The 24,844-nt window shown below is 42.1% G+C and overlaps 1 protein-coding gene across 4 annotated transcripts in view; it reads left to right on the top strand.

Moving 5' to 3' along the window:
* Positions 1–2,015: 2,015 nt before the first annotated feature.
* The window catches only part of KIF16B (kinesin family member 16B), a 330,800-nt gene continuing 307,971 nt past the window's right edge, over positions 2,016–24,844 (top strand). For 2 of the 4 annotated variants that reach the window (XM_045833299.1, XM_045833297.1), the window contains exon 1: positions 2,016–2,191. In XM_045833299.1, the coding sequence (XP_045689255.1) occupies positions 2,145–2,191 (47 nt within the window). In that variant the 5' untranslated portion in view covers positions 2,016–2,144. Of the gene's footprint in view, positions 2,192–4,352; positions 4,389–24,844 lie in introns of those variants that run through there. The other 2 variants (XM_045833301.1, XM_045833300.1) reach the window with 2 other exon arrangements.

The following is a 24,844-nucleotide window of genomic DNA, read 5'->3' as shown; positions in this document are numbered from 1 at the left end:
AGAATTCGGGTACTTCAGCCGGATGTGGTGTCCTCTGGTATTCCGTGCGCTGAGGCCCGGAACTCCAGCAGGTGGCTCGCGAGGGTGCCGGGTCACGCGCTGCCGGCGAAGGCCCACGCAGTTTGTCCCCACACAGCTCCCATATAATGCAGGTACGCCCCTGCCTGGGGCAGCAAAGGCGCTACGCCGGCTTTTTCCCGAAGCTGCCGGCCAGCCCGCCGTTACCGCGCATGCCCGGCCTTCTCCGGAATCTGTCACCGAAGGTTTTACCACAGCCGGGTGGTCAAATGTGCACACAGCTCTGCACCTTGGCACTAGGAAAGAACACCCAGGGTTTTCAGTGCTCTAGAAACCAAAGGGGCGCTGATACTGGGCTACCTACCTGCGGGGCTTTACGGAAGCTGATGATATAGTGATTCCTTTTCTGAGTGGGTCACATGTTTGCAGGGATCATCTCAATGCATTAACCAACTCCTCATGGAATTGTTACTGATTTGCAGTATGGTAAAAGCCTCAGAGGCGTCCAATAATTCAGACTGCAGGGCCCCAAAGCTAGTGTTGGAGCTAGCGCTCAAACCCTGGAGCCCAGCCTGCACTACTTTCGACCTCCATTATAGCTTGGCTTCCTGGAGGAGCAACCCCACTTACCTGGTCCTGTCCCCTTTATTTGAACTAGGGCTGCAGTTAGGCACCCCTGGGTGTCTTGGGGCTGTGAAATACTGGCAGGGAGTGGGAGGGATAGGGCAGAGCATCCCTTTGTAGCCCCATTATGGACTTGGGAGCCAAAGTGGATCTTGAGGGCTGAGCACTGTATTTAGTGGAGTCTCCTGTTCCCCTGTATTAGCTACGGGGCAGGGACAGTGGAATCTGGGCGGTGGTGGTGGTGGTGGTGGTGGTGGTGGTGGTGGTGGGGCTGTTGTGCTAAGCCTCCCTGAATAGAGAAGCAGGAGGGAGGCGGAGCAGATGTCTTGTTACATATGGGCTGCAGGTAATCCTGTGGCTCATAGGTGGGTTCTTGGGTATGTGTAAATGAATGCACAAATGCAGGCATGACTGACTGACTGAATTAATGTACATCCTGTGGATAGGGGAAGAGGGACTCACTAAAAGTGGCTGGGTAAGACCTCATTTCTATTAGAAGCCCTAACTCTTAGCAGGGGTGTTCAACCCACTGCCCCTGGGCTGCATGCAGCCCAGAATGGCTATGAATGCGGCCCAACACAAAATTGTAAATTTACTTAAAACTTTTTTTGGCTTATCGGTTTTTGTTAGTATTTGTGTATTTAATGTGTGGCCCAAGACAATTCTTCTTCCAGTGTGGCCCAGAGACGGGATGGACACCCCTGCTGAAGAGAGGGTCCTCCCCACCCCTAAACTCTTATGATTAAAAGTAAACTACTAAGCTGTAAGTGCGAAAAGGTTCAACTAAGACCTGGTTTCAGCCAAAATAGCTATATTTTCCCCACATTAAAAACATCTAGTACCTTTTTAATTTTCATTTCTCAGTAGCCCTGCAGGGTCCAAAGCCCATGCTTGGACAGCCTTCAAGTTGCAGAGAGGGCCCTAGAGGGGTTCCCCACTAACAAGCTGTGACAATTGCTGTGCCTGTTTCTTCCTCTTTAAATTGGATGCACTAACTCCTGCACTGTGGGGCAAAGCCAGGTCGCTGTTTTAGGCTGAAATACTGTTTTTAGTAATCTGTCCTCCAGGACTGGTCCTTGCCCTGGCCCTGAATTTCTGCGACTCCCTCTTCTTCCTCCCCAGTTTTTAATGGAATAAGGTTGGGGTTCCAGTCTTCCTGAAATCACACTGCCTTGGTCACTGTCGGTGACTACCGTGCCACTGTTTTCAGTGAGATCTTCCCAACAACGTGACCTCAGGCAGCAGCGCTCCAGCCTCCCGGCCCCGCCCTTGTACGCCTCCCAGTAAAGCCCAGGCTCGCGCACGGATCACGCGGGTTGGAGCCTGTCTGAGCATGCTCAGTGGCGGGGCAGGTGGAGCCGCCGCGGGGCGCCTAGTCCTGGCGGAGGGGGCGTGGGCGGGTCTGAAGGAAGTGGGCGGGAGAAGCGCAGGAGTCTCGTAGCCCGCAGCTTTGGTGAGCTGAGCAGGTTTGATCCCCAGCTCGGGCTGGTCCGGTATGATCAATGGCATCGGTCAAGGTGGCCGTAAGGGTCCGGCCCATGAATCGCAGGTGAGTTGGGGGCAGTGCAAGTGGCTCCCCTAAGTACCTCCACTCGGAGGAAGTTGGTCTCTGACGCCCTTCCAAGGCCAGCCTGGACTTAAGTGTTACGGGATGGTGTCTGGCCCGCTGGTCCCTGCCTGTGGCCTCTGGGGGTCCGGAACACTTTAGGCTTTGCTGTCCCTTTCACGCTGCCCCGGAGACCGTGGGAGGTAAAGAGTTCAAGAGGCACGGAGAAGATTTCTATAAACTCTTCCCCACTCCATTAACTTGAGGTTTGCTTGTTCTCCTTTAAAAAAAAAAAAAAAATCAAGGGATCACTTTCATGAAGGTGTAAAATCCTTCGGGGCATGAGAGTGGTCATGGGGCTCCACAAGCTGTCAGACGAACTCTGCTCAGTTATGCTAACTCAGAAGTTCTTTTGAGTATTAACAATGATATCTTTAAAAAAATAATAAGAGATGATTTCGTGTGAACCCTAACTTCTAATCAGTAATTTACAGTTCTTCAGATTAACGAGCGTATAGGAAAACTTTTAACAAAGTTTTGACTCCCGGGGGCAGGAGGAGGACACTTAAGTACACGTGTTTGAAATATGCTGACAGTAACAGAGGGGGAGAGTTACAAACACATGTAGAATTTATGTTCTATATTGCTACAAAGTAGTGCTCTTCAGAATGGTTTGAATCTTCATATACCGAAAAATAATCTCGATTTCCTTTTCACTGATTTCTTTCAATCAGTTTGAAAAGATGCATTAGAAGAGTTACTTTTAAAACTGGTTTAACTTTTAAGAATTAAGTGTCCTCTGCGTTCATAGACACAATTCACACAAGGCCATTCGTTTGTATTGCCTCTCAGTTGTTGGTTGTTTGACCAACCGTGTGGTCTTTCCCCTGGCCCTCCTTGCTTGGTAGTTCTGACAGGTGATTGGAACATCACAAGATCCTAAAATCAGGAGATTGCCAGAACCTTCTTTGACTCATCTGATTCTCTTTTTCTATTGGCGAATAGGGATTTTTTATAATGGTTTATAACTGTATTTTTGTGATTTTCATGTTATTTCTAAGGTTTTTTGGGAAGGAGTTTCACTTTTCTGTAAATTCTAAGAGAATATGTATATTTCTATATATATATTCAGTCACACAAGACAAACGGACCCCAAAAGCATTTAGATGATTTAAAAAATTTTTTCTTGTTCTGGATTTACATGTACTTTATAGATGTTCCTTTCCTTCTTTGGAATAACCTGAGCACCTGCCAGAAGATTGTATCCAGTAACTTCAGAGAACATTTGTTAAGCACCTACAAATGCACAGCAGTGTGCTGGGTGCCCTCTGAGGGCCAGGGTGAAGGAGGCAGGATGAATGTCTTCTAGGAGCCCACTGTGTGGTGAGGGAGGGACAACGTGCTGGCAGAACTGTAAAACATTTAGTGCAGTGCCTTGTTGTTGTAGGCCCGGAGCCCAGGTTTATGGTGAGATGGCAGGGAACACGTCCAAAAGTCATGTGCTCTAAGGAGGTAGATTGAAGTGATGATATTTGTGCTGTCAGCAGAGAACTCTGGTGGCATCAGGATTGGGGCCAAAGGTAAGGAAGCAGCAGTTCCGGCTAGAGGTGGGGATGGGAAGGCTGGATAGATACACCAAGACAGTTACTGGCAGAATTGACAGGATTTGGCAGCTTCTTGGATAAGAAGGAGGGATGAAGAGCAAGGTCCCTGACTGAGGTTTGATGATGAAGGAAGTGGAAGATGTTTGGGAAGGTGGAGAGTAAGGTAGCTATGTTCTCTCTTGGATATGCAGAGTTGGATGAGATACAGTAAATGGCAAGTACAAGCACAGTGTCCAGCACAGAGTGAGTGCTGCTTGCATGTTGACCCAGTTTGTTATCTGGAGTATGGTAAGGACTTCCATCCCTCTATGGTCTTCAGTAGACAGACCCGTAGGTTTAGGTCTCAGATGATCTGAGGATTGACATTGGGAAGTCTTTGCACATAGATGATATTTTAAGAATGTTATAGTAAGAAAAGGGAACCAGAGATTTGCAATTGAGATATGCTTGCTCCTCTTTAGGATTCCAGGGAGAAGATTGGCTTGCACCTCATGGAGAACCAGCACAACAAACTGTCATGGCAGGGAAAGAAGCATTTCCTGAGGGAGGTGGTTGTTGGTGTCAGATTTTCCCAAGATGGTGCTCTGATGACTTGAGTAAGATGAGGTCCTTGGTCTTGGAGAGAAGGGCATTGATAATCTTTCAAAGAGCAGTTTCAAGGAGAGATAATGATCTAGAAGTTTGCAGTGAAATGGGAAGAGATATACAAATGGCCAACCAAAAATACTAGACCTACTAGACCTCATAAGGAAAGACATACAAATTATAAGAGCAATAAGAAACCATTTTTTATCAGTGAGATTGGTGACTGTAAACAGAACATCAAGTGCAGCTGAAGGCGGGTAACAGAAGCATAAAGGGTCAAAATCTCTAAACTTTGTATTGAAAATTTTAATAGTAGTTATAAAGATTAGAATTATATAAGCCCTTTGATCAGGCAATTTAATTTCTAAGAGTTTATTTTATGGGTTCTATTCCTACCTACCCAAGATGTGTGTATGGATGTTTGTTTAAATCATTATTTGTAACAACAAAAAATCATTAGTGACCTAAATGTGCAAAGTTGGAGGATTTAAGGTATGGCATATTTGTTTTCTGGAATGCTGTGCAGTACTTAACAAAAGAATGTGTTGATAAAACAGTCCAAGATAGAGGACTAAGCAAGAGATCCACACATACTAGAATAGAGTTGTATGGATTCATGTTAAAAACATATATGAACATGCACACATACACACACATACATGCACAGGACTATGTCTGTGTAGAATGACTCATTAGGAGCCTGGAAGTGGTGGCTCCAAAGAGGACCAATGAAGAATGTGTTAGGTGAAGACTGAAAGCTTCTCTTTTTTTTCTCTTTTTACTGCTTGAAGTTTTACTTTGCTCAGGCATAGTTTTATATTTAATAATTAAAAGTTGTTAGTGTAATTTTTAAAAGTTACCTAAAAAATCATTGGCACTGGAGAATGACTTTTTAGCTGGTTGTTTGGAAAGATTGAAGGAAGTTGTCAATTTTTTTTCTTCCAGTTATTAAGTTTAAGGTGTACAGCATAATAACTTGACTTACATATATTGTGAAGTGATTACTATAATTAGTTGAGTTAGCGTCCATCATCTCATATAATACAAAAACAGTTTTTCAGTGTGTTACATGAGATGAGAACTCTTAGGACTTACTCTTTAACAACGCCAGCTGTACCACACAGCAGTGTTAACTGTAGTCATCATGTTGAACTTGACATTTTCGGTTCTTAAATTGTTTTATAACTGGACACTTGTCCCTTGAGACCACCTTTGTCCAATTCTTCCACCCTTTGCCTCTCCTAACCATTATCTGATCTGCCTTTCTGTGAGTTTTGTTTGTTTGCTTGCTTATTTGATTGCTTATTTTTGTTTTTAGAGTTCACATAAAAGTGAGATCATATGAGATTAGCCTTTTTCTGTCTGACTCATTTCACTTAATATATGTACTCAAGGTCCATTCATATTGTCACAAATGATAGGAATTTCTTTTTTTTTAATAATGGAATGATAATCGTTCCATGGCGTGTGTGTATATGTATGTAGGTATGTATGTATCAGCCACAGTTTCTTTATCCATTCATCTGCTGATGGATACTTAGGTTGTTTTCCATGTCTTGGCTACTGTAAATAATGCTATTAACATAGGGGTGCATATATAAATTTTTTAATGTTAATTTTTAGAGTAGAGGAGCTTCAGGCAAAGAGGAAGCAGCCAATAGAAAGGAAAGTCCTGGAGTGTCTGGAAAATGTGGGCAGCTGTTGCAGTGAGGCTCTTAAGGAATGGGGGCAAGGTCTTAAGATACTGACATCTTGGGCTACAAGCCTTGGCAGTAACCAGTTCTTGCTAGGAACACCTGATGCTTGATTCAGGCCACGACGTGTTTAATTTGTTTCTATTATCTTGTAATTTTTGGTTATGTGGCAAAGTATTAGTTTCAAATTTAAAGAACCATTATGTTGTATCACGTAATAATAGCATCTACCTTTATTGAGAATTTGCTCTGTGCCATATTTGCAGCAGGTTTAGTAGGTAGAGGTTATTACTGCCATACCCTTTTACAGTTTGGGAAACATAGTTAATTGCCCAAAATCAATTTCTTAGGACAGTCACAGCTCTGATTTTTAAAATGAGTAAAACTTTAGCAGAAATGTAATCACTCAAAACTTTTATAGGCAAAAGTTTAACATTTATTTATATATTGTCTATATACTTTTTATTGTGTGCGTGTGTGTGTGTGTGTGTGTGTGTGATTTCTTCCATTGTTCTGATGCCTAATCTTTTTACTGGTTTCATATTTTTACAATTTTATAAGATACAATTGTTTTGTACTCTGAAGAGACAAGCAAAATAACAATTTAGTAACTAATTTGCCCATTTCCTGTTGGTATCATGTGCTTATTTTTTCGTGGAAACACTAGATGATTCCTCAGGGCTGTGAGGTCCCACTGCTCTGACAGTGTCCCCAGGGCCAGGGTCTGAGGGCAGCCTGCCCTGGGTCCCAGGTTTGGCTGTCATTTATGAGCTGGCTAAATTTGAGCACTGACTTAATTGTTGTAAGCCTCAGTTTTTGCATCTGAAAATTGTGATAGTAATTTTTGTATACCTTAAAAGTTGTGAGAAGAGGCCTTTTTTCCAATATATATATTTTTCTACTGTGACTCACAATAAGAAATGTTTTAAACTGAAACTGGAGATAATGTAAAAGATTCATGCGGTGTTTCATGCCATTTGCTCTTATCTTTTTCATTCTCTCTTATTGTCTCATTTTTTCAAAAAATGCTATTTCTAGAACTACTGAATTGACTTTGAGACCTGCTGAGGAGTTGCGCCCCGGCAATGTGAAAACACTGTTTCGAGGTTCAAATGATGGGGTGTGTGTGGGGACCTTTATCCTGACATCTAGCCAGAGCTGCTAATGATTGGTTATTACTGTTTTTCTCTTTTTACAATTTAATCACTGTAACTTTATTTAGTAACAAGTATTTAAAAATGTTTTTCAACAAAATAATTTGCCAAGTGCTAGCAAGGGGCCATGTGATAGCTTTGTAATGTGCTTTTTTATTAGATAAGTCAAGTCCACCTAATTCCTTCCATTTTCTGACTGAGAGTCTGTTTTTACGCTTTCTTGCTGACTTACCTCTCAGGTAGAATTCAGTGTCTTGTCCATCAAGTTAAAAGGAGCAGAAAAAAAATGCCAGTGGTATTTTGACTGGGATTGATATCCTTGGGGTATGCTGAAGTTTTCCCATTTTGAGAGCAGGTAATATCAGCAAACACAGTCCATGGTCTGTCTCTTAGGTCTGTGATTGTGATGGCAGACGTTGCTTATGCTAAAGGCGAGGGACATCTGTTGGCATGCTGCTCATACCTGGCACCATGCTTATTTTTTGTTTTACATTGGGACTTTCGTTTCCTTCCCCCACTCACTGACTGACTGATGGCTTTTTATTCTCAATTTACAGAGAGAATTGGAGACCCCTAAGATAGTACTGATAATACCGGCTGAGCTGGTCCAGTTTCCTCTAGAGCCCTTTGTATGGTGACTTGTTGCCTCCAGCCTCACTGATGACAGAAGCCTTCGGGCTCAAGGGATTGCTGGCCTATTGGCAGAGAAGGTGCAGACACACAAAAATAACCATTGAATCTGTGTGCAGTAGACATGGAGCCTGGGTGAGGGGGACAGAGATCTCCAGGGCTTCAGCTGGCCCCTTAGAGAAGAGGGTGGAGTTGGAGTTGCGCCCTGAAGGTGTATTACTAGCAAACATTTAGATGGCATATGTTCTTCAGCATCAGCAGATGCTGTTTGGAAGATGGACTCTTACTCCATTGTACAGATGAGGAAGAAGAGCTCACAGGCTAAAGCAGTCTGCCCAGAGTCCCACAGCCAGGTCTTTGTGTAGCCTGGGTTTGAACCCATGTCTGTCTTACTGCAACTTCTAAAGCCCCTCCATTCACAGAGGACTTAGATGAGAGGAGGGCAGGGGATGGCTCGAGGTAGGAATGAGTGCAGTTACCAGGGATTTTGGACTTTAGCTTTTTGTAAGAATTAGTTGAGAGGTAAGTAGGCAAGGTGTTAAGAGGACTTTCATTTGTTAAGCTTGGGAGTTTGTGCTTTTACATTCCAGTCCTGTGCTGTCCAGTGTGGTAGCTGTTGGCTGCATGCGCCTATTTAAATTAACATGAAATAAAGAAAAAATTAGTTACCCAGTTGCACTAGCCACATTTCTAGTGCTCAGTAGCCACATATTTAATCATGCAGATACAGAAAATGTCCATCATCATGAAGAGTTCTTCTGGACAGTAAGACTGAACTGGGTTTGAGTTTCAGCTCTACCACATCCTAGCTCATTCTTTGTGCTTCAGTTTTTCATCTGTAAAAGATCTCACAGATCCCACCTCATGGGGCTGAGATGGTGATTGACTGAGGTAATACTTGCTAATAGTGCTAGGCCCAAAAGTAAGGGCTTTATAAATATTGGCTATTATTATTAGACACTGGGAGCTACTGATGGTTTTAAAATAGGGTTGTCATTTGCCAGTTAGTGTTTTCAGAAGTTTCATTGAATAGCAGTTTTGTCTAACAGCAGTAATGAACATTTATTTGCTAATTGCAAGTGCTGTGCTAAGTGCCTGCAATGCACCAGTATCCCATTGACTTTCCTGCCATATTCGGTGATGCAAGACCCCAGAGCCTCAGGGGCCAGCGCAAAAAGACCATAAAGAGAACTGAAATGTTGAATTGTGACAGTGTGATTCTGGACTAGGTCTGAATTATAATAGGAAAGGGCATGCTCAGAGGACAAAACTTGCAAATAAACCCATGGAAGGTTTCACTGTATCAAAATCATATATCTGATAGGGGGTTAATAGTCACAATATATAAAAAACTCATGTGACCCAATAGCAAAAAAACAAAGATTCCTATTAAAATGGGCAGAGGATCTGAATAGACATTTTGCTAAAGAACATATACAGATGGCCAATAGGCCTGTGAGAAGGTATCACTAATTATTGGGGAAATGAATGTGAGAAACTGCAGCTCATCAGGGAAATGCAAAAACCATAATAAGATCTCACCTCAGACCTGTTAGAATGGTTATTATAAAATAGACAATAAATAAGTTGGGAAGGTTGTGGAGAAGAGAAAATTCTTGTGCACTGTTGGTGGGAGTGTGAATTGGTACAGCCACTATGGAAAACGGTGTGGAGGTTCCTCAAAAAAAATTAAAATAGAATTACCATACGGTCCATCAGTTACACTGATGAGTGTTTTCTCCACTACCCCCCAGGTGAAAATATTAATTCAAAAAGCTATATACATCCCTGTGATTATTGCAGAATTATTTATATCAGCAAAATATGGAAGCAACCTAGTTGTCCACTGGTGGATGGATGGATAAAAAAGATGTTTTATATATATATAAAATTATATATAACTATATCTGTGTATATACATATGAGAGGGGAGCCCCCCAAAACAAAATTATCTTCTGGAGGGTGGGATCCTTGTAGTACAGGCTTCCCCCACTAGGCAAGTGTTCTAGGAACCCATCTGTATCAGTGTACCAGCTGATGGTGTTGTGAGAGGCTGCATTTGGCTTTAGTGAATTTATTTTTGAAAACTCAACGTGTTTGCCTGTTTCATGATGGGTGACTTACGAGCGAAACTGCCCACACTGCACTGAGTGTTCAGTTTTTGACCAAAAACGGCATGACCCTTGTGCCCTGTCCTCCCTATTCACTTGATCTCACTCCTTTTATTTCTCTAGATGAAAAAATTCTCATAGGGAAAAGTTTTGCCATTGTGGAAGAGGTGAAACAAGAAATGGCAAATGCACTAAAAGGCATCAAAATCGGTGAGATCAAAAACTGTTTCGAGCAGGGGGAAAAAGTCTTGATAGGTGTAGTGCATCAGATGGAGAGTGCTTTGAATGGGACTGAAGTTTAAGTATGTAAGAATAAATGCATACTTTTTTAAATCAATAAATTCCTTTTCGTGGGTCCCCCCTCATATAGTATTTTCTGATTGTGAAAATACATATGCTTTTAAAATGTGTGCTATGCAGAAAAGTGTATTGAAGAAATCAGATAAAAAATTGCTCATACTTCCATAATCCAGAGGTAACTCCTTGTAAAGTTTTGGTACATTTGAATCCAGTGTTTTTCCCTGGTTTGTGTAGGGACATAATATATATACTTTTTAATATCCTATTTTTTGCATTTGCAAAAAACCTTGTAAAGACCAATCAGCAGGACTTAGAGAGGCAAAGAGTTAAAGCCGACTGAAGGGTTGGGGGCCATATTAAGTGGAAGAATGACTTTTCTGAAAAAGTTAGCTGCCAGGGATGAGCTGGCTGGAGTGGAGGGTTGTGGTAGTCAGTTGTGTTGGTTCAGGTGCTTGGAGCATCCAGGTGAGATGAGCTCAGGTGCGTTGTGCGCTCTGTGAATGCACTTTTGGGGGTGGGCCACTTGAAGGGATAGTGGCTGTGGTGGGAGTGATTGTTGTTTCTGAGGAAGACCATAGTAAAGAAAGAGGAAAGGGTGAGGGGGAACAAAGGGGGTAGAGGGGACAGCAGAACTGCATAACCCGGGTCAAGACAGCTCCGCAGGAGACTGGCTGAGTCACTGGGGCAAGTTGATTTCACTCTTTAAGGCTCAATTTCTTTTCTGGTAGAACAGTAATTCTCAAAGTGTGGTCCAGCCTGGGAATCACTGAGACTTTTATAGTGGGGGTTTCAGTCAGAACTGTTTTCACAGTAATACTGCTGGGATGTTTTGCCTTTTTAATTTTTAAAGAATTTATTTACTTTTAGAGAGAGGGGAAGGATGGGAGAAAGAGAGGGGGAGAAACATCAGTGTTTGAGAGATACATCCATTGGTTGCCTGTCACATTCTCCCAACTTGGGACCTGGCCCGCAACCCTGTGCCCTGAACTGGGAATCGAACCAGCAACTTTCCGGTTTGCAGGCCAGCACTCCATCCACTGAGCCACACCAGCCAGGGCTGTTTTTGCCTTTTTAACCTCCAGAAGCTACATGATGTGTGATGATGATGGGGCTCTGTGCTGTGCATTGTGTTTAACTTTTTTGAGTTTTGATTTCTAATATGGGAACTATAAATGGATACGTCTACATTGATAAGAGCTGTTTGAGCTCCTTAGTACTTTTTTGTAGTCTAAAAGGGTCCTGAATCTACAAGTTTTGAAGATGCTGCTGTGAAATAATACTGTACAAGTTGTGGAGGGGATCAGATGAAGGAGTGCTGACAGCCACACTTAGGAGGCAGGAGTGGAGGAGGGCCAAGCAGTGAGAGTAGGGAGAAAGGCCATGATTGGAAGGTCATGATCAACAAGAGGAAAGGAGAGAAGTTCTCCAGCATCAGCAGGCTTCGAAGGTGGAGGCCCTGTTGGCTCCTGTCTCATGGGGGCAGGAGGCCAGGGGCATGTTGGTGGGACCTGTTGACTGCCCATCCAGTAATTGAGGGAGTTCAAGAAAGAAGAGAGCTGACACCTGGTCACCTGTGCAAAGTTGGCTCCTGTATAAAATCTTTCCAAGCTCCTTTACTGCTTTTGTGAGGCACAGGGACCCTGGCCTTTCTTGAGCCATAGGTCCCACTGGGCATCACAGACCTGGGTTTAGCAGAGGAGAGGGGTTGTGTGTGTGTGTACATGCGTGCTTTTGTCTTAAAGAAGAGGGCAGGAAGTCAGGGAGCTCAGAGTTGGAGAAAGAAGTCTGTTGGTGCCAGGGAGGGTAGTAGCAATGGTGGGATGGTGGGAGAGAGGTGAGTTTCTCAGGATAGCTGTGTTGCTTCAGGTGAGATTCCCCAGGGAGGGTTGTGCTGGTACTGACTCTGAAATTTGGAGCACATGGACCTTTGTTCTTCCTTTTCCGTGAACTTGACCAGTAATGTGAAACAATTGACTGATACTATGTTTATACACAACATTTTAAAATACCTCATTGTGGTTAATGCAGTTATCCACAGTATCCAATGCAGTTATCCACATGTTGATGGTAGTTTAAAAAATGTTCTTCAGTGACTTAGAGTACCTAGTCAACATAAGTTGGTATTAAATTTCTGCTACTTTATTCCTGTAGACTGTGTGAGAGAGAAAGTGACTGAGAGTGAGTCTGTCTGTCTGTCTGTCTGTCTGTCTGTCAGAGGTGTTTCAGAAATGTCCAGTTGTGAGATACAGAGCACTGTGGTCTGCCGTAGATTTATTTTACACATCCTCATCACAGTTACTCTTCTGAATTATTTCAGTAACTTTTGCTATTTTTGTGGGTTCTGGAATTGGACTGTAATGTTGCTGTAGCTTGTTTTATGAAAGAAAATATGTCATAGTTACACCTCCAGCCTTGGGGAAATGAGATAGTGCCTTACAACCTCAACCTCTTCCCAAGGACTGAGAACATCTAATTTAATTTGGAGGCTAGGACTGCCTTCTTTCCAGCGGCAGTCATGAGACAGTCCAGGGAGGAGAAATCCTTCATGGGAAGGTGGTCTTTATTCCCTTAGCTTTAGCCCACTGGTTCCCATCAAGCACCGAGTGGGTAACCGCCAGGAGGGCCTGGGAGCATTCCTTCACTTTCATGGGCTCTAGGCTGAGCATTTGTGTTTCCTGCTCTATTTCCACATACATTCATTATTCCTTGCTGTGCCCAATGGAGGGGAAATAGCTGTTTCTATGATCAGCAATGTACTCACACACACTTCGAACAAATTTCAGTGAGATACTTAGAATTTAAAGTAAGTTGAGAAAGTTAGTGCTTTTACTGTGATTGTGTTGGTAACTTTTGACATCAATTACTATTTCTAGCCACTCATTCACTTACTAGAAACCCTGATAAATGTCATCATTTATTTAACGCCATCATTAACTAATGTAATTCTCGACAACAATACTTGAGGGGTGAATGTCGTTAGCTCCGTTTTATAGATGAGAAAACGGGGAATCAGAGCCTAGCTCAAATATTTCTTCAGAGAAGTTTTCTTTACATCACCCTGGTTCTCTGGCTTCACAGAATTTTCCGTGATCTGAGTTTATGTGTGTGTGCACATGCAGTGTGTGTGCACATGAATGTATTTTTGTTTGTTCACATGTTTATTGTCTCCTTGCATGTAAACTGTGTGAGAGTCAGTAATCTTGTTGATTTTGTTCGTGGCTGTTTCTCCAGGGCCTAGAACAATGCCTGGCAGACATGGCTACTCAGAAAATATTTGTTGCATTAATAATTGTCATCCCCAGCCCTCAGTGTTTCTGTTTGTGAGTGCTTCTAAGGAATTAGGAATCCATAGGCCAGCATCTATTGGTAGGATGTCTCTCATTGTTCACTCTGAGGAGGAAAAGGAAATCTTGAATATCTCCCTTTTCAGTATTAGTAAAAGGGGAGAAGTGGAAGAGGGCTGAGGAAGAGCAGGGTGAAGAGGACAGCTTCACCCTGCCCCCTTTGTATTAAGTTAATTCTATGTAAATTACACATCCATTGCTCATATGTTTATTATCTCTTAGGGTTAGAGAATTGGAGGTATACCACTCTTACTTGGTTTAAATGATACAGACTTTGTGGGGCAGAACACTCTTGTTTCTTTCTTCAGGAAAAAGATTTTTAAAAACTTTAATCTTGAAATAATTTTAGAGTTGTAGTGAAGTTCCCATATATGCTACACCCAACTTCGCCTAATGTTAACATCTTACATAACTATGGTATCACAACCAATAAATTAACACTGGCACCTCACTGTTAATGAAACCATAGTTTTTCCTCTAATGTCCTCCTCCTTTTTCAGGATCCAGTCCAGGGTCCCACAATACATGGAGTTCCCAGGTCTCTTTAATCTCTTCTGCACTGTGACAGTCTCTCAGTCTCAAGAGGAATGCCAGCCATTTTGCAGAATGGTCCTTAATTTGGGTTTCTCTGATATTGTACCATGATTAAATTGAAGTTACATGATTTTGACAAGAATACCACTTAAGCAATATTGTGCTCTTTTCCTCATATCATTTCAGGGGGTACATGATGTGAATACATATATCTTACTACTGGTGATGTTGACCTTGATCACTTGGTTCAGGTGGTGTCTGCTGGGTTTCTCTTCTGTAATGTTATATTTTTTCCTCTATGTAATCAATAAATATCTTAGGGGAGACACTTTGCAGTATGTTTTTGACTTTCATTTACAAGAGAATTTTTTCTCTATGGGAACACATTCAATAAGAGTTATTGTGCATATAAGATACATTTAAAAACAAATTTTCCCTGTGACTTTAGTGAAAAAGGATTTTCATATTATTTAAAATGAAGGCTATTTATATTTTGGAGAGCTGATGATGATTGTACAGGACTGTGTACTTCAAACATGGTCCACAATAAGACATTTATCAGCTCAATGCATGCTGATATTTTCTTTTTCTTTTTCAAAAATTTTATATATTTACTTTTAAAGATAGGGGAAGGGAGGGAGAAAGAGAGAGAGACATCAGTAGGTTGTTTCCCACACTCTCCCAACCAGACACCTGGCCTGCAACCCAGGCATGTGCTTTGACTGGGAATCGAACCAGTGACCTTTTGGTTTGCTAGACAACACCCAACTCAGTGAGCCACAGCAGTCAGTGATCATGCTGCTATTTTCTACTCTTTAGTATTTCATTAAAAAAGAAAAGATGGCTGTTACCTACTAAATTGATTTTATGATCTATGGTTTGAAAAACACTAGTGTAGTGAAGTTACTATCTAGAGCAGATGTTGATAAAATCTGATTTTGTTACGGGAGAGAATGCTGAAGTTAGGTTGCCATTAGAGTAAGTCAATTGTTTCCTTCCTTTTGAGAGTTTGGGGGTAGAGAGTGGGGGCTCACCATCCTAAGACAAAAAGCTTTGAATGGGAATTTTAGGAGTCTGGGATTCTGAACCCACCACGAGATGTTCACTCTCAAGGGCTTTCTTTCTTGAGCCCTTGTGGCCTCATGGTCTGTCACCTGGCTGTACGTGCTGACTCTTGTTTTCAGGCTTTATTAACAGAGTCTAAGCCATCCCAGTGGTCCTGCTTAGAAATTTGATTTGGGACACAGGTAAATCACACTGTGAACTCCCTCTGATTGAGACTTAAAAGTTCCCCAGGGAGTTTTCAAGATAAGTGGTTCAAGGTGATGGAGACTAGCTCAAAAGTGAAAAAAAAAGTTGCAGAGACTAAGCCTTTAAAAATAGCTTTTGGTCTGTTCTCTTTCTTTTCCTGAAGTTAATGTTTTCATGTGAGCTCTCTTGAGCAGATTGAGGCCCGAAGGTGTCAGTAGCCCTGGGCTGCTACTCAGATAGGATTAGCCAATCAGGGCACTTTTATTTTATTTTTAAAAAATATTTTAAAATGTTTTAAATTTTGAAGTATTTACGAAAAGTTGCAAAAATAGTGCAGAGCGCTCATGTATCTTTCGCCCAATGTCTCCAGATGTCATAATCTGATATAACTACAGTATAATTAGAAACTAGGAAAGCAACATTGATACGGTACTATTCACTGATTTGACCATTCACATTCCTCAGATTGCCCTAATAATGTCCTTTCTTCTGGTCCAAGATCTAGTCCAAGATCACACAATGCATTTAGTTGTCTTGTAAAACATTTCCTTCTTCATTAAACTTTTCTAGCTCTTCAGGAACTTTGCCTATACTGATAAGATATTCAGGGTAAGAATAGATAGCACTTCCTCCATAACAGTTCTGTTCAGTCAAAAGGTGTAGGAATTATGGCTCTGGTGTCCCTTGTTAGAATATAAATAGGCAGTTAGAGCTGTTAACACCTTGATTGGGTTAATTGTTCAGTTCCACAGGTCAAATGGAAAGGACAAGTGGGGACCTTTAATCCTTGATGGGGAGAAAGGGTTGGAGTTTAGAGTGAGTTGGGAGAAAGCAGGTCTCAGGGGTGTGTCAAGGACTGGTTTTAGGCAGAATTAGTTGAACCTATAGTACAGGGGCCACAGACTCAATGCCTGCATGGACCAGAAAGGCCTACAGTAATCCACCATAGAAACTGAGCACAGAGGAGAGGATGAGTAGCCTCAGATTATCAGCTTCAGAGTCAGGGAGGGAATCCTGTGTGGAGGGGCACTTCCTAGCTTCTATAGCAAATTTTCCCCCACATTTTAATGGTTTAGCACTAGGGTTACCAAAGAAATTTATCTTTGCTTATGTAAGAGGTTTCCAGTCAGCAGGTGGCTTGTCTCCTGTTTCCTGGAGCCCTCCACTCCTAGGGCCTCAGTGTTGTCCCTCCAGCCAGTGGGTGGGAGCTGAGGGGTTGGGAGGGAAACTGCATTGCTTCTTGGCTGCCTTGATGTGGGAGGGACACATCGCTGCTGCTTACCTTCCATTGGTCACATGGCCACAGCTGGATGCAAGGAAGTCTGGGAACTGTACTTACTGCCTGGGAAACCACTTTCCAGTGAAATTGTCATACCTAAAGGGGAAATAATTTCTACTGCACCCTATGTCTAGAGAGATGATGGTTCTCCATTCCAACCAGTGGTCCACTCAGGACCTTTGCACTCACAATTCCATCTGCTGGAGGTGTAGAAACCCAGATGTCCACATGTCCTTCTTCTTCCTTCTTTAGTTTTTTGCTTAAATGACAACCCCTCAGTTATTCCATTGGAAATAGCATCCCCCAGCCCTAATGTTTCCTATCCCCATTCTTTCCTTTTTCTCTTTACAGCCCTTATCACAACTTTCTCTACTATATATTTGCCTCATTTATTGGTTCATTGTCTGAATCCCTTCATGAGGACAGGTGCCATTTCTGTTTTGTTTTTGGGTATGTTCCTTATGCTTTGCATGAGGTGTGTTCAAGTGTAAAACAAGAATGAGAACCTGGACTGTTAAAATCCCTAAAGTTTCAAGTGTTGGCAAGGATTATAGCTAAAATATACAAGCAAACAGATACCATGCAGGCCAAGCAGACCATGTCTGTGGTGTGGTGCTGGCTGCCAGCCTGGGCCTTGGGTGGCGGGTCAGATACCCAGGACTGGAGCTGAAAGACTTGTGTTTGCTTTCTTGGTCTGCCAGTTGCTCATTGTGTAAGCTTGGGTGTGTCATTTCATTTCTCTGGGCCTCATGTCCTTTTTCTAAAACATGAGTCTAATAGTTCCCTGTCATCTTCCTCCTCCTCCTGTATTACTACAATGATTGAATGAGATAGATGATACATAGATACCTACTCAGTTAATGGTTGCTACATTATTTATTAGACTTATGTCTGGACCCTATGCTAGGTGCTGGGGGAACAAGTGCCAATTGGGGTGATCTCAGAAAGCTTCCAGGAAGAGGGGAGGTGTGATATGCATCTTGTAAGATGGGAAAGATTCATAGCAGGGGAAAGTTCTTTCAAGCATTAAATATTTGTCGAGCACCTCTATGTACAAGGTTCTGTTTAAAGTTTTGAGATTCATTGGTGAATAGGACAGATAAAGTGGCTGTCCTCAGTGAGCTTATATTTTAGTATACTGCTGTATAATAGAAATACAATGTAGCCCCATATACAAATTAGAATTTTTCTGATAGCCAAATTAAAAAGTTACCCTGGCTGATAACTCAGTTGGTTAAAGCATCATCCTGATATGCCAAACTTGTGGGTTCGGTCCTTGGTCAGGGTACATACAAGAATCAACTAGTGGTTACATAAATAATTGGAACAACAAATCACTGTTTTTTTTCCTCTCCCCCTCTCCCCTTCCCCCTCTTCCCTTCATCTTTTGCTGTAAAAATTAATAAATAAAAAAATGTTGAAAAAGTAAAAGGAAATAGATGAAATTAACTTTAATAATCTATTTCATTTAACCCAAGGTATTTAAAATATCATTTCAACATGCAATCAATAGATTATTTCATAGATAGTCTTTGAAGTCTGGCATGTATTTTTCAGAACAATGCAATTTGGACTAGTTACATTTCAAGTGCTCAGTAGCTGCATGTGGCTAGTAGCTGCCGTATGGGACAGCATCAGTCTGGTGAGGAAACAGTAGATCATATATAATGGCAGGTGGTTGAAAGTTCTCTAAAGAAAATAAAGCAGAGTAAAGAAATAGATATCTATAGAAAATAGTAGTCAGGGAAGGACTTGTGCTGCTGAAATAAGGTAATGAATTGTGGGAATATTTGGGAAGAATGTTCTAGGAGAAGAAGAGCAAGTACAAAGGCTCTGGGGCAAAAGTAAGCCTGGAATGTGCACTGGACACAGGAGGCTGGTGAGGCCTCAGTGCAGTGAGGTAAGGGAAGTGTGGATCATGTAGGGTCCAGTAGGCCTTATTCTAAGTGTGGTTAGGGCCATTGGAAGGGTAAGAGAAGGGGAGTGACTTGATCTGACTTAACATCAAAAGGTCACTTGGGCTGTTGGTGGAAAATGGACTCTAATGGGGCAAGAATAGAAATGGATGATTTGACAAGAGGCATGGGTATGTATGATCGTGATCATTCATTTATATGATTATTCATCCTACAAGCACTGATGGGCCAACTACCAAGTGCAAATCATTGTGTTAGGTAGGCATTTGGGGATAATGGGCATGGTCTCTGTCCTTAGGAAGCTCAGGCTAGCACTAAGTGGTTTATAACTGAAAGGTTGAGAAGAGCAGTGGGAGAAGTCATTCTGTTGGAGGCAGGTGTGACAACCTCCCTTCCCCCCCACCCAGCTGTGCTGGTTTTGTTGTTGTTGTTGTTGTTCATTTGTTTTTGTTGTTGGGCTGATTACCAGCTAGTGTGTCAGGCTTAAAGAGCTTGCATGTTAGGTACTTGTAAAGATCTTTGCAGCACTGACATCAATAGCCTTTGTTCATGGTGGACAGCTATTGAAGGTAAGTTGGGAGATGGGGGCTAATATTCATTGTGTCTGGTCAGTGGACCAGTGTGGGAAGGAGGAGGATGGTGAGAAGGGAAGACCAGAGGTCTCCGAAGGCAGGTTTTCCTTCAAGGAACCTGTTTTTTAGCCCGTACTTTCTATTGGGCTGGCCAAAAAGTTCGTTTGTTTTTTCCTATAAGATGGCTCTAGGAGCGCTTAGTTGTCTTAACTTCTTTCGAAACAATTTTGTTAGATTGTATTGTGACAGTTGTCATATCGATGTGCATGTAAAAAAAACTTACCGAGATTGGTGAATTTTTGTGTAGGCATTTTAATATTGAAGATGGGAGAAAATATGCAATATACATGGTGTATTGTGCTTTATTATTTCAAGAAAGGTAGAAATTCACCTGAAACACACATAAAAATGGTGCAAATACAAAGTAACACATACTTTGCAGATTTCATGCTCCTTCTGATGACTAATAAATGATTTAAAGAATCAGGGGAAGGAATTCATTCCTCCTTTCCTGAAACATAAATCCTTGTGGAACTGATCTGATTGTCTTTAATTTGATCTTGGCTAGAATTCCTCTTTGAATTTTGAAGAGTCAGAGGATTTTGTGGTTGTTTCTGCTTTTGCCATCTTTCCCCTCTCCCTTTTATTCTACTCTGACTTTTGAGAGGTAGCTAATGCTAATCAGTTCTGGATAAATCCGATTTATTTTCTGTACTGTGTTCCTTAGCCTTGAGGCATGCTTGTAGTTATTGATCTGTCATTTCTTATTCATTCACCCATCCATCCATCCAGCAGACATTAAGTGCTTTCTGCATATGAGAAATTGCCTTTTTTTTTTAATGAGAGCTTTTCCTTAGAAGGATGCCTGTGGACTATAATTTGATTAAATTAGGGAGGCAGAGATTTTGCCGCCTCATAATCCCAAACTTTCTGACAGTGCTTGGTACAGTGAAGATGTGAGAGAGGCATAGATATGAAAGGGTAGGGAAATCAGGTGGTCCTAGGATTGCATCCTGGTTTTGCTACTAATTACCTGACTGGTTTTCTAAAGGATACTTTAGTCTTCTGATCTCTTCTTTCCTTGTCTGTGCAATGGGGATAATAATAACCTTATTCATAAGGTTATTTTGATATTTTAAGGAATTAATGGCTATAAGGTACTTGCACAGAAGAGGTACAATCAGCGGTAACTATTATGATTTTGTCTTGTACGTCTTAGGATTTTATGTGAATATTGTCATTATAACTCAGTGATGAATGGACATAGTCCACTAGTTACCAGGTATTAGGTCCTGCTCTGCAGGTAATAAATTATAGTAGGTATTTGAAGAAAGGAAGATCAGTGTGAACTCTGGTCTGCAGTCAAGGTGCCGTGTCAGAACTTAAGCTTTGAAGTCCAAGTGGGCTTAGCTCAGTAAAAAGCAGATGTTTTCCGGATGACTCTGACATCCATCCAGCCATCCAGCTTTTATTTTGCCCTTTCTTTGGTTAGAGAGGAATGAGAGCATGATGCCTATTTTCCAGTAGCTCATGATCTAGCAGGAGCAACAGGAACAAAGAGAACCTCACAGATTCTCTAGGTAATAATGGTGTATGACAGTGTGGGGGTAGGAAAGTGTTGAGAGGAACTCCTTCTGAGGACTGAGAGGGACATCCTAAAGGATGTCACAGCTGAGGGTAGGACTCTGCAGAGTAAGTCAGTCAAGCACACAAGGTGAGCAATTGCATTTTAAGCAGGAAGGGTACAGAGGCTATAGACTGTAGAGTGTGATTAGGGAGCTGCAAATATTATGGCATGGCTGAAACTCCAGATGGCTGGTGAGAGTTGGGGGCAGGAGAAGTGGGAGGCTCAGATTACAGGGTTGTCTGGTTTGACCAGTTTAAATTTATTGAACTTTAAAGTTTGAACTTTATTGTTGTTTCTTCCTATCCATTGTTCTAAAAATGATTTAACTTGAAGCTGATTCTGTAGGTAATGGAAGTCATTTTATAAATGGATGTAACATGACGAGATTTGTGTTTTAGAAAGCCAGGGAGTGAGACAGCTGCCAACCTATCTTGGAGGTCATCACAGATGACTGGTCAAACAGAGACCTGAACTAGTGCATGGCAGTTGGAGTGGATCCACTCTCCCACTCAGCTACTCAGACACCATCCAGCTAGCAAGTCAGTTATCTACCCATTTTCATTTGCCCACTCACCCCTTTCCAGCGACTCGTCCATCCACTCATTTACCCAACTACCAACCTACTCAGTCAACCAGCCACCTGTCCAATCACTGAAATCCCATCACTCACCCACCCACCAAACCAGCCAACAATCCATTTATCATTAAGCACCTGCTCTGTCCCAGACTATTGGGGCAATTGCTTGGGATACTCTGGTGAGCAAAGCCACCACATTCTAGTGCTTCTGGAGATTACAATCTAGTTGGAGAGGCAGGCTTGAAAATCCCACAAATGGGTGTTTAGTTAGAGGCTAAAGGAAGTGCTCTGGAATAAAAGGAAATGAGTGTTTATTTAAAGGCTTAAGGAAGTGTTCTGGAATAAAAGGAAAAGCTTCTGTTAAAAATCTATAGTAGACTTGGCTAGGGAAACAGGCCCAGGAAATCTGCCTGGAGCAGGGGCAGCGAAGCTAAATCCAGAAGGATTCAAGAGATATTTAAGAGTTAATAGTGACTGACAAGATGCAGGTGGGGGGAGCAATGGGTGACAACTCCTGGGTGGCTGGTGATGGACTGGGTAACACTGTCTTTTGCCAATTTTTGTATAACCCGGAGGGTAGTATTCACTACACTAGAACATGCTGGATGGACCGTGGGAGCAATCGGTGTGGATTCACGGACATGTTGTGATTGTCCTGGCTCCTTCTCACTCAACAATTTCCCTAAATCTGTTTTTTTTTCTCTTTAGCCAAGAGAGAGTGAACTGACCCCTGGGAACCTCTTCTTTCCATCTTTTATCTATAACAGACTGTGAACTAGACATTAGTCTATTGATAGAAGGAATTCCATCTACCCATCCTTGATTGAGTATTCACATAGTGTTTAATGTTGACAGATATATGCCGGGCTTTGTACTAGGCCAGCAGTTCTCAAAGTATTTGGTTTTGGGGATCCCTATAGTTTAAAAATTATTGAGGACCCCAAAAAGCCTTTGCTTTTGTGGATTATATCTATATCTATATCTATCTATCTATCTATCTATCTATCATCTACCTATATATTTACCACAGTAGAATTAAAACAGAAAAATTTATAACATAGGAATATGGAAGCACACATTCCCTTAGCCATCAAAATGATTCATCATCACACTCTTGCAGCTTCTGGGAAACTCCACTGTGCACCCAGGAGAGAATGAGAGTGAATGAGGCAGATAATAGCTGGTATCATTATGAAAATAGTTTTGATCTTGCAGATACCCACTATCCCCCTCAAACCTTTAAAAGCCACTGGGGAGACATGTTGGGGATACAGTGATGCCCAAGTCAGGACAGCCCTTGCCTTTGTTGGACCAGGTGTTGTGGTACTACAGAAGCCTGTGGTGGGCTGGGGTGTAACTCAGACTTGGGGCATTAGAAGGAGTTCATCATGGCTGCCTGTTAATATTATTGCCTTTGCTGGAGTAACAGCATTTCACTTTCTCTGTGACTTCAGTGTGCTGTGGTTTTGTCCACTTGCTTGTTTTCAGAGGCATTCCTAGCTGTTCTCAAGTCCCTTTCCTGTAGGAAGTGAAGGGTCTCTTTTCTTTGCACTGCTGTTGGGGAGCTTCCCATTTTAGGTAAGGACTGGGTTTGTCAAGCATTGGAAATGCAAGTAGAGCAGAGCCACAAACACGAAGGGCACTCAGAGGAAGCCTCAGCTTGCAGGATAATAGAGGCTGAAATAAAAGCATGACTAATAAAAGAATGGAAAGGCAACATTTGAGAGTTGAGGACTTGAGTGAAACAAGTAGAACTGGTCATTTGATGTCATCTTGTTATCTCAAGATGAGGCCTCTGGCTTCAAACAGTGAGTGCCATTACATTATGTGCTGGCCCCCGCCCCCTCCCCCTCTCCTCCTTTGAAATGAGTTCCAAATTAGAAGTGTAAGTATTATGCCAGGTGCAACTTGAGACTTCCTTCTCCCTCATATGGCTGTCCTAGGAGGGGGCCTGTGTTATTGTGCATAGACTATTTGGTCAGTTGAGCTGCAGAAATGAGGCCGGACTGTTTTGTTCTGTCTCTCTTTATTACAAAGAGCATGGTGATATCAGAGGGTTTTTTTACCTCAGGCTCTTCTGGCTCGATGCCAAGGTTATTTCTTTTATTTTTGCCTGTAAATTGTGGTAGTATATTCAATTTCAAGGAATCTGGGATGGATGAATTCTTGAGTGTTAAGAACCTGCTTATAGTGTCTACATTACAGCTCTAGGGAATAGCAGCTTTATTCTGCAAAGTCACATACCTGGAGGGCCTCAGGAGGGAGAGTTCTGTCTAGGAGTCAGAGGGATTGTAAATTAGGGAGGTGTAGCCCATGCTGAAAAGACAGAGAGGTATGAGAGAGAAAGCCACCTCACTGGTGATTTCTTAAATAAATTCTAAATAAGAAATTAGAAAACCTCTCTGAGGTTTTGAACAAATCAAACCTTATTTGCTCCTAGCTGGATTAAATCATACTTTATTTTGTTAAAATTCAGCTTGATTAGTTCCGTCACCATAGCCAGCATTTTCATTGCTTTCTGTCCCTTAGAGGCACCATAGGTAGGAAAAGATAATAAAATTCAAAAGAAAGTACATGAAGTTTAAGAAGCGACAGTCAGATCCTTTAAATTGGTTGCCAACTAGTCACTTAAAAAGCTCATTGCTGTTAAATGCATAATCCCTTCTCTGAATGAGGCCAGTTAGGTTCCTACCAGGGCCCTAACCCCAGTGTCTGAGGAGACAGGTGGGTGGCAGCTGACTGCAGTGGGCTGGGTGGGACTATGGCAGGAAGTCACACCTGCTGTCCTGTGGGACACAGGAGTGCCCTGTCCTTCCATATTTCAAGAGAATCAGAAATCCAGATTCTGATGTAAAATCATCTGATTGTTAAAACACCGACAGCTAATTAAAGAGTTTTAGAACACAGAATGCAACGGTCCTAGCCCAGATGCCATTTTAAAACTTCTGGTTTAGAATGAATATTTCAAAATCTTTCTCCTTTGTTTGCTTCATTTAAAACTTTATTTACTTTAGACCATTTACTCTTTACTACTTTCCCACAATATTAGTGTTTTCAGTGTGTTGGGGAGGTAACATCTTTGAGTGCCCTTTGCTTCTTTCATAATTGCGCCCCTCGCATCCTTGAATTTCACTGAATGCTTGCAGAGACTGGTCCTTGTTGCCACAAAAATCAGGGAAGAGGCACCATGGGATATGAGGGGGGAGGCTAAAAGATAAGGTACAGCTCTAAATGGGCTTCTGCAAATTATGCTGGCAATGCTAAGGATGGTGATTGTGTTTGTGTAAGCTTTGTCCTTCACTGCGTGCTTCACATCCATCCTCCGCATTGTCGCCCCTTCTGAGGCAGGACTCAGTCCGATTTTATGCATGGGTAGGCATGCTTCGTGGTTATCAAAGCACTGATTAGTTAGAGATAGATCCAGAGCCTCAAACTGGCTCTTCAGCCGTGTGGCGGCACTGCTCTGGTTCTGTGCACA

Source organism: Phyllostomus hastatus, unplaced genomic scaffold (genome assembly GCF_019186645.2).
Source record: "Phyllostomus hastatus isolate PE091 unplaced genomic scaffold, TTU_PhHast_1.1 phas_contig_17, whole genome shotgun sequence".
In the NCBI taxonomy this organism is placed as follows: domain Eukaryota; kingdom Metazoa; phylum Chordata; class Mammalia; order Chiroptera; family Phyllostomidae; genus Phyllostomus; species Phyllostomus hastatus.
This window is presented reverse-complemented; position numbering and strand designations above follow the sequence as displayed.